Raw genomic sequence first — 17,373 nt, 5'->3', positions numbered from 1 at the left:
TGAGTGTGCGGTTTTTTTATCTTCTTTTGGGCATCTGCTTTTCTCCTTCTCAGGGGCCTTGAGAAAGCCAGCAGGAGAAAGCCAAAATCAAACAGAGGGTAGAAACAAACGTCTCTCTTCTTTTAAGTAAATACAAGTCTTGTCTGGAAGAATTAATTTGTCAATTCGTTGCCTTGATATTTAACATGGGCTTTCCCCCAGGTCTATAAAGAGCCATTCTGCCTTCATCTGAAGGTCATGGTGGGAGCTCAGGGAATAGGTGACAATGTTTCTAGCTAGATGAGGCTGCCAGGGGATATCCTGCAAGAAGGTGTGTGTGTGTGTGTGTGTGTGCGCACGCGCGCACGCATGTACATGCACATGCTTACACATGTTTGGTGAAAAGCAGCTTTTTTCTTTAGGTTTCTAGAGCAAGAAGGTAAAGAGAAATTATATAGAACAGATGGGTCAGGAGATCATTATGTATAAACAAAACAGATTAAACCATAAGCTCTTTGAATGAATTATGTATGTATTCTTTTATTTCTATTGCTCAAGATCTGCTACAGCGGGGCACATAGTAGGTATTCCATTGACACATTTTTATTAGTTATGTAAAGGTAATAAGGAACACTGAGAATTCTGAATAGGGCTTAAATTAAACAGAAGGCCCACTGATGCCTCAAGCACCTCAAGTATCTATAGCCTCATTCAATTAGCAGCCATTGTGATCACACCATCATCTAAACCAGTAGGGGATGGAGTGGTGCAGGTAGTACGTGAGGCATATATTCCACTTATTTAAACAGGAAAAAAAAACAGGAAATGGAGTCAGGGATATAAAATGTTATGTTAGATGTACTCCAAGCAAGGACACTTTGCAAAATTTTCAGGATAGGACATGGATTAGCAATAAACACAGGGTTCATCAAGATAATTACATAGCATATTAGAAATGCTATAGATATTTTTCACATGGAATTTTCTAAAAGCTGTGAAATCGGTCACAGACTTTCAAGCCTTTATCCCTGTGATGCTGATTCTCATTGTAACATTTTCTTATAATGATTTCTGTCTTTTCCTTTCTCAACTTAGTGGTTCCGTCTGAAGAATCTTATCACTTCTTCCTAAAATAGCCATTTTGATATATGTAGTTCTCCAAAATGCTTCCAATTGGGAGAAGAAAGAACACTGTAAGTGCTAAGGAGATTAATTTTTAAAGCAGCAAAAAATAAACAAAACAAGAATATGAACAAATGCTTAAAATTCAAACACCTGACCAAAATAATCTACTCCCATAAAGATTGGATTTAGCAATTCTCTCTACTTACACACTCATTTCCTGTGCATTTTCAGCTGCAAAATAAAAGGTCTTGATCTGTGGATGGCTGACCTTAAAAGCACTTGAAAGGGAGAAAGCAGAGAAACATTAAAAATTAGAAAAAATTAGTTTAGCTGTCAATGGGTTTGAAGGTAAGTCAAATATAAATATGGTCAATTCATCTGCTTTCTTTGTAAATTTACAAAATATAATGTAATTACATTAAGTACCCACTGCCTAATCTCTTCATGTAGAGAGCAGAGAATTAATTTATCATGTTGAGACACCCAGAGTAGGCATGAGCCTTGGCCAGCCAATAGTTTCTACTTAAAACATATGGGCATAGTCTTTTATTTTCATTTGCTAACTGCTTTGCTATAAAGAGACAATAAAGTAAAATTTTCAGTCTTAGAAGTATCACTTCAAAATACTCAGATCAACTCCTTAAAGCAAAATATTTATTCAAATTCAAACAAATACATACAAGAATTTTATATGTAAGAAAATAATCAAGTATAGAACTTCTGTACTCTGCCAATACATCAAAACCTGTATCCAAGCCACCCTCTATGAGTAAAGGAAAAGCATAAGGTATATTTTTAGTTTAAAAGAAAAGTATGAAACATGGAAGATCAGCAACAATAAAATGTATCCCCTTTACCACTAGACCGGAAGTCTTGCCGTTGAGGCCAGGGTTTTGGTAAATAACCAGTCCAGTCAAAACCACGAGAATGAACATGACCTCATGTATCACTGGCTATGTGCAGCACGATGACAGTGGAAGAGACTTAGAGCCAATAATTTTGTTCATTTTCTTAGAAAAACCTAGTCAATTGCCACTACCAGCAACACAGGTCAATAGGGAAGCGGCTTCTGATGAAACAGAAAAAGATGTCAAAGGTGGGAGAAAGAATAAGAACAAAAAAAGGTAAAGAGAGCACATTTGCAAAATGCATCAAGATGCTATCACGAAACAGCATGGGGATGGGAGCATGGCTAGCTGTCTAGAGCCAGCTCTCCTGCGGTTTCTAGGCAAGCCCTGACTCTGCGCTGTTTCCTTCTCAGCAAAACAAGGACCGTAAGCTGGTGACTTGTTTGGTTCCTGTCTGTTCTCAATCTTTTGGACTTGAATTATATCAGGGTATAAGCCCAAAGTCTAAGCTATTTCAGAGCATTCAATATCCAGGATGACAATGTGAAGAACTAAGAAACAGAAACTGATGTTGGTATCTTATCTGTAGCTCTGTCTGGTCCTATTGAACTGGTCATTCTCTTTAGAAAGACAAAATCTTGACATTTGATCTCCCAGCTAAATCTGGATGGGAGCTTAGTTTTCAATTCCATTTCAAAACTATGCCATGCCAAGGCTCCATGGGGTTTTCAAATCCATCTGTTCCACAAAATGAAATTCCAGACAACAAGAGGTTAAAAGCTTATACTGTTATTTAGGATACCAACTCATAAAGTTCAAAATTCTCAGACATTTGGGTGTTATCGTCACTAACTTACAAATCACCACATCACTCGAGAAATGAAAATTATTAAAGGAAGTTATTCTGCCTCAGAGTTTTGTAGAAAATGATAAGACAACTTACTGCTTTTTCTTGCATTCAGATGCTCTCTCCACAGCGAAATCGGGCAGGTTGACAAATCCATCAGCTTTCTCTGCCTGAGAAAAATGCATACAACAGATATAAATAAATGCATCAATCCTGGTAAGTTTATAGAGATCATATACATTGAATAGAGATCGTATAAATGAAAGGAAAGACAATCAAAAGATACATCCCTGAATCAGCATTGGACTTATCCAGATACATATTTCATGAGAGAAATTAATATTCTCCCAGTAGGTCATGCAGAATCGTTCCACAAGAAGTAACATGACACAGCTCAGGTATGGCCAATGTATGGCATGCACAGGACCCCACCCACCCTTCTCCCGTCTTCCTGGGAAATTCCAGCTAACCAGTCAGAGCCCCACTCCCTGCTGAGTTGGTAGGCATCCTCAGCATCATTCTCGTCGCCAGTAAGCCAGTTCTCATATTCCAGTAAGCCACAAGCACAGAAGGTAGAACGTAATTAGCATTCTAGCTGATGGTCGACAAGAGGCCTGACTCTAGACTTAGCAAATCAAGGTTCATATCATGGATCTACGCCTTACCGGTTGTTCTAAAACCTAAAGTTGCTCAGAAAAATAAAACACTTAATAGTTATTCAACAAACATTACTTCCTCTCCCAAATCTATAGGCTGCTCCTTGGGATTAAACTACAGAGCCGTATCTTGGAAAATCTCAGTTCCATAATCCATTCTTAGAAGGTGTTTCTACAAAGGAAAGACTATAGGGGAAAAAATGGCCCTTTTGGACATTGCATGAATGTCACCTCCAAACACCAAAAATTCTGTAGGAAATGTAATTATTGTTCCACCTCTCTAAGAATTTGTTAATCTTTATGAACAAAATGTAACTGAGCAACAGGAGGCTAGATGGCTTGTCACCGATCCTAAATCTTCCTCCTTGTACGCTGGTATCTCTGAGTACAGAAATTCAGTCCACAAGATTAATCATAAATCATTCGGTGCTTATTGGCAGAGGAGTAAAACCTTGATCTTGATAATACAATCTTAAATTTAAAAATCTACTAGCTATTAACTTGGCACCATGGGTCCTCTTACTTCATTTTATCATCCTGCATCTCTTTCCCTTATCTGAAATCAGAGTGCAGCTCCTACTTTTTCTTCAGAAAAGTTAAACTGTGAAACACTGGAAACTCTGCCTGTCCAACCTTCCCTCTCCTATGAGTTAATCTATCCAAACTCTCTGCTTGAAATGCTTTCATGTAAGGCTCAAAAGTCAATTCTAAAGGGAAATTCCTTCTTATAAAATGATGTATATATGAATATATATATATTCATTCAACTCATCCCTCTGTTTTTTTAATATTTACTTATTTTGAGAGAGTGATAGAGGGGCAGAGAGAGAAGGAGATTGAGAATCCCAAGCAGGCTCCAGGCTGTCAGCTCAGAGCATGATGCGGGGCTTGAACTCACAAAACAGGAGATGATGGCTTGAGTCTAAATCAAGTCAGAAGCTTAATTGACTGAGCTACCCAGGCACCCCTCAACTTATTTATCTCTTGATGAACTGTTTACCTACTAGATGATGGCTTCACCAATTCTATCTCAAAAATAATGCAAAGTACTTTAAAAACACAGAGTGTGGATCAACTGTCTCTACAATGCACAATACTTCCTATGAACTCTCATCAGCATTATATAAAAGTATAGTTTTGGAAAACTGTTAGGCTCTAGCAATAAACCCCCATGATGAGATTAGTGTCCTTATAAAAAGAGAGAGAGACCAGAGCCCCCCACTTCTCTCCCCCTCCAAGTAAGGTTACAGCAAACAAAGCAGGCAAATGCAATCCAGAAAGGCCCTCACCAGGCACAGTCTATCAGCACCTTGATCCTAATTAGACTTCCCGGCCTCCAGAACCATGGGGAGTAAATGACTGCTGCTTAAGCCACCAGTTGAAGGTATTTTGTCATGGCTGTACAAACGAGGACACTGCCCAAGAGTGACAAACCCAACGCCAAACGTATTACTTTATGCCACAAAATGTCTGGTCTTCTTTCTCCTGTGTTCTCTACTTCATTGGATGGTTTCACTTTCTATCCTGTTGTCAAAAGGAAATGTGGGAGATGTCTTTGACTTTTGATCCCCTTCTCACCCTGCATGCAAGCAATCACCGAGATGTATCACCTCCTGCTGCCTCTGTCCCAGCTCTTCTGTGCCTGCACCACCTCGCTCCTCCTTCAGCTCACCACCAACTCTCACCTCACTGACTGCGAAGTCCTGCAAAGCCCTCTTCCTCCAACTCTATCGTTTCCTCTAATTTGGTGTCCAAATCACAGTCACAGCAAGTCTTGACTGCCTGAACACCCTTCATGTCACTTCTCTCATTAAAACCCTGCACCGTTCCCAGTGGCCTTTGGACAAAGTCTGAGTGCCTTAGCAAGAGTAGGAGAGACCTGTCATGATCTGCTTACTTACACAAGCTCATCTCCTCCAATGCCCCTGCCCCCTCACTCATCCAAAAAAACAAAAAATTCAAACAAAGAAGAATCATACTCCCATTTGAGCTGAATTAGAATTGGCATCAAGTTTTCAGCATTATTATTCTCTATCAATTTCTTTTCAGTACACAGAGCCCATCTTAAATGATAACAATACAAAGCAATCAACAAAAACTGAAATATACTATATATATACTATGTATATTGTATATACTGTATACATATAGTGTATATATATACATATACTGTATATATATAGTATATATATATTGTATATTTCAGTTTTTGTATATATCTTGATATATACTGATATATATATATAATTGTACATTTTCATTTAGGTGGATTTTTTTTCATGCACAAGTGAAATGGCTGACAATCTTTCAACTAAGAACCGAAATGAATTTGAGTAAAAGATACTTTGTGTTTCCTCAGTAAGTCTTTCCTTCATTAGCAAAGGCAGCTTTTCATTGTACTAAAGACACTCATGCTGTATTCAAAATCACAGATAACTGTGTCAAAAATTGCCTTTGCTTATTTGACTTGCAAAAATGCCTTAAAAATGACAATCACTTTGGGCAAATCCTAAAGGAATGACAGCCTTCTCCTCTTCCTCCACCTTCTTCCCCTCCTACCCCGTCACAGCTCTTGCTTCTTGTTACAGTAACCAAAATAACTGTCGCGAATGTATCCTTCCTCCTCAGTAATTCCGAACTTTCTGAAAAGTTACTTGAAAGTTCTGCATTGGTACCTGCAATGTTCCCTCTGTGTCCTAATGTAATAAACTCGTCTCTCGCCAGAGCCATCAAACCATCCTCTGACCATTGTGCAAACCTGCTTTACCAAGTCTACCTTAAATACTGAAGTGAGACGAGGCTTTTCAATTTCTGGTTTGCTGTTCAACAATCTCAAAGGTGTTCCTCCTCACATATGAGTCCATCCACTTTCCCCAGCAGCTCTGATTCTGTTCATCTCAGTGGGATCTCATCTGCAGGTGCTGTATTAGACAGCATTACAGACACCTTTTTATGAAAACTGTTAATGTTATGCATTCATTTGTCCAACAAATATTTAAGTACCTTCTTTGGGTCAGGTACTGTGTCAGATATTTGGGCTATATCAGTGGACAAAGCAGGCAGAGATCTCTACCCTTGAGGGGAAAAGAGACAGTAGTTCAACAAATAAACACATTTAATAACACAAATGATGCAGCCAATGGCAGACATTAACTAGGATGGAAAAAAGTAAAGTTGAGTAGCGCAAAGGGGTTCTGGCTGTAAGTAGGACAGGCTGCCTTTCTGCTCAAAGATTTACAATGCCCTTCCGATCTCACACCCCTGGATACAGCTCCACAAATCAACCTAGTTCTGACCTTCACCAAAACATTTCCCTGTTCCTCTGAGCCTGGAATAGGTACGTTCCTCTTTGTGCCCAGGGCTGGGCTTTACTTTCATACTTCTCTTACTGTATTTGGTTATCCAGTTACTTCTTTGTTTCTCCAGTAGACTATGAGCACTTTGAAGGAAATAATTTTGTCATTTATTGTCATATCATTAATACTCAGGACAACATAGACATTCAATACATATGAAATAAATAAAGAATGAATGAATGACAGGATCACTGTCTTTTGCCTCCAGCTATAAAAAAGTGCTAAAATGAGATGCAGAAGCCACTTTGGGAAACTGTTCAGCAATTTCTAAAAAACATAAACATATAATTACCATGGAACCTAGCAATTCCACTCCTAGGTATCTACACAAGAGAAATGAAAGCTTATACCCACGCAAAGGTTTGCATGCAAATATTTATAGCAGCATTATTACCAATAGCCAAAAACTGGAAACAATTTAAATATCCACCAACTGGTAAAGAAATAGTGTGTATATTCATACAATGGAATGCTGTTTAGCGAACTACCAACAAGTGCTAAAAAGATGGATGAACCTTGAAAACACTGTGCTGAGTGAAAGGCAGATATAAGAAGTCACATATTATTGTATGATTCCTTTATATTAAATGTAGAGAAAAGGTAACCTATGGAGACAGCAAGGAAAATAGTGGGGTTGCCTGGAGTTGGGGGTGGAAATGAAGATTAACTGTAAACGGGCATGAAGGATTTTATGGATGTCATGAAAACTATTTAAAACTGATCCTTATAATGGCTTCATCACTCAGTAACTTTACCAAAAAATTACCGAATTGTAAATTTTAATGGAGTGAATCTTATGATTTGTAGAATGTATTTCAAGAGAACTGTTTTTAAAGATATAAGATGCAGGGGCACCTGGGTAACTCAGTCGGTTAAGCCTCTGACTTCGGCTCAGGTCATGATCTCACCGTTCATGGGTTCCAGCCCTGTGTCCAGCTCTGTGCTGATAGCTCAGAGCCTAGAGCCTGCTTTGTATTCTATGTCTCCCTCTTTCTCTGTCCCTCCCCTGCTTGCACTCTTTTCCTCTCTCTCAAAAATAAATAAACATTAAAAGAAAATTTAAATATATATAAATGTGTGTGTGTGTATATATATATATATATATAGGGTCAAGGAAAGGTTGAATACACACACACACACACACACACACATATATGATTCAAGGAAAGCTTGGGAAAATAGAAAACCATAATAAAATCTCTTTGGCTATCAGTAAGACTTGAAAAAAGGTAAAATATGAGGTCTCAGGTGCTCCCATTCATTGGTGACTCAATATGATTTCTTCAAATTTGAGACAAAATTGGTTTAATATTTCCTGCATTCTGTGGTTCAAACTAAATTATGGCTTCCATTTTGGACTACAGGAATTTTATTTTATTTTTATCTTAGTGTTTGTTTATTTTTGAGAGACAGAGACAGAAAGACAGAGACACAGAGTGAGAGTGGGAGAGGGTCAGAAAGTGAGGGAGACACAGAATCTGAAGCAGGCTCCAGGCTCTGAGCTGTCAGCACAGAGCCTGACATGGGTTTTGAACTCTCAAACTGCGAGATCATGACCTGAGCCAAAGTCAGACACTTACCCGCCTGAGCCACCCAGGCACCCCTGGACTACAAGGATTTTAGAGACAAAGATATTTTATATAGAATTTGCCACACTTCAGACATATTTTTGAAAGTTAATTACATTATGCATCAAATTTTTATATTTAAATGCAAATATCAGTGTCCATTGCCAGCAGTAATGTTTGTCTTTTTATTCTACAAATACTTTGCAAAATACACAAAATTACTTTATAAATCTACCTATATCTGAAAGGTAGAAAAATAGACTTTGAAAAATAAGTCTGATATATAGATTCCAGAGACTAAGTAGGTTAAAGAAGACAAAACCAGGAACAAAAGATAAGTGTAATATGGGAAATTGTTACATATTTCATAGTTAAAAATAAAAAGTATAATTATCTCTCTCTTCTCAGTGGAATCATTGCTCCTTGATTCTAAGAAACTGGAGTTTTTTACACTTCAAATAATACTGAAATCAAGAGGCATCTTAGAATCTTTGAGTATTTCTAGTGCTGCATTTTCCCCCAACACCTGATATTAAATAAATTGTAGGTCTTAAAATGAATAGAATTTTTAATTTGAAGGAAAAATAGTTTAAAAAACAAAATATATATTTCTTTGTAAGATGCTTTTCTGTGCACCTGTGAATATGGAGTTAACATTCTTGCCATTACTTGAAATAAACATAGTGAGGGGGGCACCTGGGTGGCTCATTCGGTTAAGCATCCAACTCTTGATTTCAGTTCCGGTCACGATCTATCTCAGGGTTGTGAGATCAAGCCCCGCCTTGGGCCTTAAGATTAAGATTATTGCTTAAGATTCTCCCTCTCCCTCTCCCTCTGTCCCTCCCTGCACTCACTCACTCTCTCAAAAACAAACAAACAAACAAGCAAACAAATGTGAGTGAGGTCACCCAGTGAATACCAGAATCAGGAGAAGCTGCAAAACTCCATTTTCTCCAAATAAACCCCTGGTTTACTCAGTTCTGTCCAGAAACCCCCAACATGCTGGTAACAGGCAAAGTCTAAGCTCTAAGCAGAGCCATCCTTTCTCATAACATCTTGGACAGTTGTCCTCACAGTACACACAGGCTTGTGACCCCTACAGAAATCTGAATTATATTCTCTGAAATACAAACGGATATGGAAGAAGGGAGATTATACAATCAATGGTGAAAGCTCAGTTTTACAGAGAAATAGTCATTCTCCTACATGGCTGGTGGTGGTACCCAATGGAACCCAATGGAAGGAAACTGGGCAGTAACTGGCAAAAATGCATTTACCCTTTGACCCAGAAATCCGACTTCTAGGATCTGTCCTAAATGTAAATACATGTAATAACATGTGCATTACAACATTATTTGCCATTACAAAAGAATCCAGGGGTGCCTGGGTGGCTTAGTCGGTTAAGCGTCCGACTTTCGCTTAGGTCATGATCTCGCGGTTCGTGGGTTCGAGCCCCGCGTCGGGCTCTGTGCTGACTGCCAGCTCAGAGCCTGGAGCCTGTTTCAGAGTCTGTGACTCCCTCTCTCTCTGACCCTCCCCTGCTCACGCTGTCTCTCTCTCTCCTAGAAATTAAAATAAATAAATAAATAAAAGAATCCAAACGTGTATCATCAGCAGACCACTGAATAATCGATGGCATTCACATGCATTGAATAGCGATAAAACACGGCATATATACATATAGAGTAACCTCCCGGGCACAGTAAGAGAAAAATAAGATACAGGACAGTGGATATAGTATGCAGATTGTATGCAGAGAGAGATAGGATCAGCCTCCCCATACACACTTGCTTGTATTTGTAAAAGGAAATCATGGGGAAAATGCAAACATAAGAGAAAGGAGAAAAGAGGCTAGAGAAATAGGAATGGGAGCAGGATTTATCTGACTAATTTGTTATACAGGCTTCACTCTGGAATGAGGTAAATGATTTACGTTTAAAAAAAAAAGGGGAAGCAATCCCTAAAATTAAAAGCAAATGAACCTAACTGGTTTTAACATGAGGATGTCGCCCCACACAAATAATAGTAACTACTCCAAGAGAACTTACAGCACATAATTTTGAATACAGGCTAAGGACTTTTAGTAGCAACATCTCTATTTTTTTAAGACGGTTTTAGTAGTTTTTTTACGACTTTCCTTCCCACACAAAAGAAGTGCGTGTGACCTAAAGGCTCCCTTGTCCTCTGCTTGTCTGTGCTGGAGGCCCCAATGCTGCTTTGTTCTGATAAGCAACCCATCTCCCTCTTCCTTTCAGAAAAGGAAATGCACGCACATTCTGCAAATATTACCTGGACCTGCTGGCAGAAAGCTGCGCTTATTAGCACTGGGCCGTGACAAGCCCTGCAAGGAAGCAAGAAAAAATGATGTTTGCCTTTGTTTCGTCTTCCTTTCTCCTAGATATCAGAAGCAAGCCTGACAGTGACGAGGCCTGAAATCCATTAAGAATCATGATAAACCTGAGAAACATCTAATAATAGCTATGTTTACTGAGTGCGAAGCACGGGCCATTGAGGTTCTACCAACTTCGCCTTCAGGGAAAGTTAATCATATCTTCAGCACCAGAATTCATGAAACTGATCCATTTTTCAACCTCGACACCAAACTAGATTGGCATCATAAAACAGGAAAGTTGTGGGGTTACTTAACATCAAAGAAACAGAACTCAGGCCAGAACCCGGAATTCGGTTCAATAATTCTGAGACCAAATGGTCTCATGCAGGCACTAACAAAGAAGAGAATCTACAGTCATTGCATAGAACAGAAGAACAACCCTAGATTTGGAATCAGGATATTTCAATGCAGGAGAGCCTGGGTGGCTCAGTCAGTTAAGTGTCTGACTTCGGCTCTGGTCATCACCTTATGGTTCATGAGTTCAAGCCCCACGTTGGGCTCTGTGCTGACAGCTCAGAGCCTGGAGCCTGCTTTGGATTCCATGTCTCCCTCTGTCTCTGCCCCTCCCCTGCCCACATTCTATTTCTCTTTCAAAAATAAACAAACATTAAAACAAATGTTTTTAAAGAATATTTCAATGCAAGCCCCTTACTGTGTGATCTTAATGGGAACACTCAGGTCAGTGTCCACACAGTGAAAAAGCCGATATAATCAGCATCTTGAGACTAACTAGAGTTAACACAGATGCATGCTGTACTGTAAGATTGTTAAAGTTATAAAAAATTTAAGATTCTACTGACATCAATTACAAGGAAACAATCATAAGAGGATCAAAAGGAATAGAACAAAAAGAGAAAGAATGACCCAGAAAGAAAAAGATGAAGGAAAATGAGTTTTTATTCTGTCCATTGTCCGTGAAGCCCTCTGTATAACTGTTTCTATGTCTTAGCTCTCTCCTGTCTTCTTTGCATCAGACTAATCGCTGTAAAAAAATATTTTAAGTTCTATGGACAACAACTATAATGCTAGCAAGCTCACTATATCCTTCATACATTACCTAGTGCATGTTTTTGTTCAAATATTGTTGCATTTGAGATTATCTAACATTATGAGTATAATGAAATTTCGATCCAGAGATTCTTTTTACAAATGCCTAGAAACAGATATGCCATATGGAAAGTATTAAGTAAAAGGTTTTAACTAATTAACAGCAAGGTCCAATTTCCTACAGAACTTGCACATTCCTGACATTAATTATGAAATGGACTGAAAGTGTTGCTGGTGATGATAACAATGATAGTTCTGTGGGTGCTGAGGCTGCAACAAGGGGAAGAGAAAGACATCTGAAGGGAGCAGAGCCCTTGTAGCGATGCTGTCTGTAAGCCAGCCACACGCCCCCATCCTTCACCACCAGGCCAGACCCGCTGGACTTCCCACTAACAGCACCTGCACCCCTTTGTGGGTGAGCTTCTCAGCCTACTTCTCCACCTGTCCAAGGTGCTCAGCACTCATTGGTCCCAAGATGAGCCCTCAAGCCATGACTGATGGGACTTGGTATTTAAATCCCCCAACCCCTGCCCCTTGGGAGGAAAACTCTGTGGGACATGTTTCCAAAGGCTCTCAGGGTTCCCTAGCAAAACTGAGCCTCAGCTCTCCACAGTCATAATTTGCCTGTGAGGGAGAATTTCTTTAGCTGATTTTCTACCCTTTCTCACTTCCCCATTCCCTTTCCAAGTATTTCTGGTATCACTTCCTAAATACACAACTTGTACCCACATCTTCTCAGAGTCTGTTTCTGGAACACCTCAACCAAGATGCCATTTCTCTCACAGAAATGTTGCTACTCATAGTCCCTACTCATGAGGATCACAACTCCTTAGCACCATCATCCCTCTTCATTATTTCCTCCTAAGTGTCACCCAAGGCCACGACTACATCACTATCACATAAGGTCATATTTAAGTGGTGACCAAGAAGTTACTGGAATCCTATTCTATGATTTGTAAATCAGCTCTACTAGTTGGCCATTCTTATTATTCTTCTATTCTCTTTCTATGGAATCATATTTTAAATGAAATTAAGTTACTAGTAGACTTTCTGGTAATCTGACACATGGAGATAGTCACTGCCTTCTGAAATATCATTTTCAAGAACAATTGAGCTGGAAATCTCATAATGTAAAAGATCTCGTGTCACTGTTCTCTGTAATATAAAACCCTGAGCACACAACGCCCTCCATGATCTGGTTCTGTCCAACATTATCTCCCACCTATTCTTTTAGAAACCTTAAAACCCCAGAGATAATTTTCACCTATGTAGGGTTGGTCTCTTCAGCAGGAAAGAAAGAATAAGAGAGAGAGAGAGGAAAAGGAAAGAAAGACAGACAGAAGGGAGGGAGGGAGGAAAGGAGGGAAGGGGAAGGGAGAGTGAGAGTTGGAGGGAGGAAGGAAAAGAAAGCACTAAATAGGAAGGAAAGGTTTTAAATAAATAGGAATAAATTGGTTAAATCTCACTATTACAGAATAAATTGCATATCTTGCTATCTAATAAACTTTATCTACATTGTTAGAGTAGGAGTGGGGGAAGGAAATAAAGAACAGCATTTAGGAAAATTAAAAACCTGGTGCATTCTCTTTCAATATTAGAAATTTAGGAGGAATAAAAAAATAAAGTTAATGCTTTTAAAAACAGTCAGTATAATACATAATCTTGTCTTTACACAGTGCACATTAAATCATCCAATACTTCATGAAGCTTCAAATATCTTTAAACCATTTTCATGCGTTTCATGAGTGCCATTAAGGTATGACTCAATGCCAACAAAAATAAGAAAAGACATTTCTCCAAAGAGGATGTACAAATGGCCAAAAACGCATGAAAAGATGCTCTGGGTTAATAATCATGAGAGAGATACAGGGGCGCCTGGGTGGCTCAGTTGGTTGAGTGTCTGACTTTGGCTCAGGTCATGATCTCACGGTTCGTGGGTTTGAGCCCCGCACCAGGCTCTGTGCTGACAGCTAGCTCAGAGCCTGGAGCCTGTTTCAGATTCTGTGTCTCCCTCTCTCTCTGACCCTCACCTGCTCACACTGTCTCTCTCTCTCTTAGAAATAAATAAAACACATAAAAAAAATCATTAGAGAGATACAAATCAAAACCACAATGAGATAACACCTCACCACATCAGAATGGCTACTATCTAAAGAATAAAAATAAAAATAAAAAAGTAACAGAAAATAATGAGTGTTTGTGAGGATGTGGAAAAATTAGAACCCCTGTACACTTTGGGGCGAATATAAAATGGTGCTGCCTCTACAGCAAACATGGCAGTCTCTGAAAAACTTAAAAATAGAAGTACTGTATGATCCAGCAACTCCACTCCTGGGCCCATAACCAAAAAAACAAAAACAAAAACAAAAAACAAAAAACCAAACAGTTGAAAGCAGGATTTCAAACAGATATTGTACGGTAATGTTCATGGCAGCAATATTCACAACGGGCAAATGGTAGGCACAATCGAAAAATTTGTCCACCAACAAATATGAATGGATTTTTAAAATATGTGGTCTGCACATACAAGGAATGTTATTTAGCTTTTGAAAGAAAGGAAAATCTGACCCACATGTATGAACCTTGAAGACATCCTGAGTGAAATAAACCAGACCCAAAAAGGCAAACACTGTGATTCCACTAGCATAAGGTACTTGGAATAGTCAAATTCACACAGAGAAGGTAGAATGGTGACTGTCAGGGATGGAGGAGGGAAGAAATGGAGAGTTAACTGTTTAACGAGTCCAGAGTTTAGGTATCGTAAGATGAAGAGAGTTCTGGAGCTGCTTGTACAATACTGCAAATCTACTTCTTACCACTAAATATATCCTCAGAAGTGGTTAATGGGAAATTTCATGTTACATGTATTTCATTACAAGTTTTCAAAAATAAAAATTTTTTTTAAATTTTTTTTTGCGTTTTACTTTAAAGAGAGAATGAGTGAGTGGGTGAGGGGCCATTTCTCTCACAGTAATCTCTATTCATGGTTCCTACTCATGAGCAGCACATCTCCTTAGCACCCTAATCCCGAGCTGGATACTCAACCGACTGAGCCACCCAGGCATCCCAAAAATTAAAAAAATAAATTTAAAATGTTTTTTAAAGATACTACTCCAAAACTCATTATAAAGGATGAAAATGCATTTGCCACAGTAATTGTCTTAAGATTGAAAGTATGAAAATCATGGCTAACATGCTGTCAATGAGCATCATCTCCTTCACAGGTAAGAGCCATCCATGTAGGAACCTGTTACAGATATAAGGAAGAGGGCCCAGGAGGGCGGGCGATTTGCTTAAGACATTAAGTAGCTGCAGCATGGGAGTAGAAACGGTCCTCCTGATTCTGAACCCAGGAATCATCTTAGACCACACTACATTATTTCTTGATGTCTTTTTTGAAGACACTGTTTCAAACATGTTCTCCTAAATTCTGGCTCCTTCAAAAATTATTCAATATGTTGTTGTTTTTTTTAATTCCCACTGCACAGTTTCCTTTTGAAATGCTCTTGAACCATGCTCTGTGGGAGACCAAACACAGCAGCACAATGACAAATGAGTTCATCAGTTAGCTTTTCTGTAGAAGCAGCTGGGCCTTTGGCCCTTAAAAAAGCTTGCTCCAGTGGGATGATAAATCTGCAAATAACGACATCGCAGGAAAATCCTCAGCTCTAACCAGAAGTTCAGCTCATCCCACGGGCCATGTGGCATTCTATTGCTTGGGAAATAATCACGTATTATCTAAATTCTTCTTCCATGTCAGGAACTATGGAGCTGAAGAATCCCCCAGGGCTTTCTAGTGTACCCCGTTTCATAGCTTAAAATCAACCCCTACACAGGGCTATTAGGTGCATGTTTCAGAATCTGTAGCACAGGATAGGCCATTCTTGCCTAAAGAAACCATTTCTGGGGTCTAAAAACCCTTAGCACAATTCTTCTGCACAGTATTATGTGAGCACATTTCACCTTATGTGTATATAAAATTGTCTTTCTTTGTATTCCTTTGATTTTTTTTTTAATGTTTTCAGGTGCATTTGATCTTCTAAAAGTTGCTCTGAATTATGTAAAGATATTGTTCGTGGTAAAATTGTACTTGTAAGAGAATGGATGCAAAAAGAGTTACATCACTGACCCAGGAATATTCCATTTATTTTTGTTGGGTTTTTTCTTTTTTTTTCTTTTTAATGTTTATTTTTGACAGAGAGAGACAGAGAGACAGAATGTGAGCGGGGAAGGGACTGAGAGAGAGACTAGAATCCGAAGTGGACTCCAGACTCTGAGCTGTTAGCACAGAGCCAGACGTAAGGCTCAAACTGTATGATCATGACCTGAGCCAAAGTCGGATGCTTAACCGACTGAGCCACCCAGGTGCCCCAAGGGATACTCAACTTGTAAGAAACTACAAGACTAGAATCCAGGTGATGGATTCTACACCATGCTGATGAAATCCACCTTCTTGCCTGCTTAAATATTAAAAGCATATTAAAAGAATTTGTAAGTTAGGGGTGCCTGGGTGGCTTAGTCAGTTGAGTGTCGGGACTCTTGATTTCTGCTCAGGTCATGATCTCACAGTCATGAGATCCAGTCCCACATGGGACTCCACAGTGAGCATGGAGTCTGCTTAAGGCTGGCTCACTCGCTCGCTCTCTCTCTCTCCCTCCCTCCCTCCTTCTGCCTTTCTCCCCCACTCATGCTCTCCCTGTCTCTCTCTCTAAAATAGTAAGAGAATTTATAAGTTATATACACATACACAGATCAGTATATTTATACACACAGATTAATAGGTATATACATACTAATAGTTATACAAACATACATATATTTATACATATAAGTTAAGTGTGTATCACTTCATTTTTAAGTTAGTGTATGTGTGCTTATGTATTCTATCACCTATTAGCAATTTTAAGAAATTTTAGAATGAAAGGAATTTCTAATTTTAAATTCTACATATTAAAAATTAAACTATGGTATAACCATATGTATTACACAGAGCTACTCAAAATGATATTATGTGTAGATGTGAAAATATATTGATAATATATTGCTTAGTGAGAAAATCAAGTTATAAAAATATACAGTGCTTTATTTTTGAAAAGCGTAGGAAAAAATGGAGACATATATACCAAAATGTTTACAGTGATCACATCAAGCTGATACGATTGATTCATTTAAATAAATAAATAATCATAATGCATTTACTTCTTTCTGTTTGTCTCCTTTTTTTTTACTTTGCTTAATTTTATTTTCTAATTTTTCTAAATGAGCACATATTATTTTATAGTATTTTCAAGCATTTTCAAAATTGATTTAAATTTCCAACAAACAAGAAAATGGATTCTGCCAAAAAAAGATAAAATAAAACAGAAAGAAGTTGTGGAAACACCAGCAAAAGCACCAGGCCCTGCCCACCATGCCCCTGAATGAAAATGCCAGTCACTGCTCTGAGCTAAGGGGACTGTCCTCTCCTACAGCCCAACCTACGTCATTAACTCTGACATCCTCTTCCCAATCAGCAATGCTGGACCATTTGACTGCCTCCTGAGAACAAGACAAAA

The 17,373-nt window shown here is 38.7% G+C and overlaps 1 protein-coding gene across 3 annotated transcripts in view; it reads right to left on the bottom strand.

Annotated features, from left to right (window-relative positions):
* Nucleotides 1-17,373, bottom strand: part of IPCEF1 (interaction protein for cytohesin exchange factors 1) — a 182,609-nt gene that overhangs the window by 48,709 nt on the left and 116,527 nt on the right. For all 3 annotated transcript variants that reach the window (XM_039234090.1, XM_039234092.1, XM_039234091.1), the window contains 2 exons: nt 2,896-2,969; nt 1,311-1,382 (listed from right to left, as the gene is read on the bottom strand). In XM_039234090.1, the coding sequence (XP_039090021.1) occupies nt 1,311-1,382; nt 2,896-2,969 (146 nt within the window). The remainder of the gene's footprint in view (nt 1-1,310; nt 1,383-2,895; nt 2,970-17,373) is intronic.

The sequence above is a fragment of the Hyaena hyaena genome, unplaced genomic scaffold (genome assembly GCF_003009895.1).
Source record: "Hyaena hyaena isolate Hyena2069 unplaced genomic scaffold, ASM300989v1 scaffold_81, whole genome shotgun sequence".
In the NCBI taxonomy this organism is placed as follows: Eukaryota; Metazoa; Chordata; class Mammalia; order Carnivora; family Hyaenidae; genus Hyaena; species Hyaena hyaena.
Note: the sequence above shows the minus strand (reverse complement) of the source record. Positions and strands in the feature narration are given on the sequence as shown.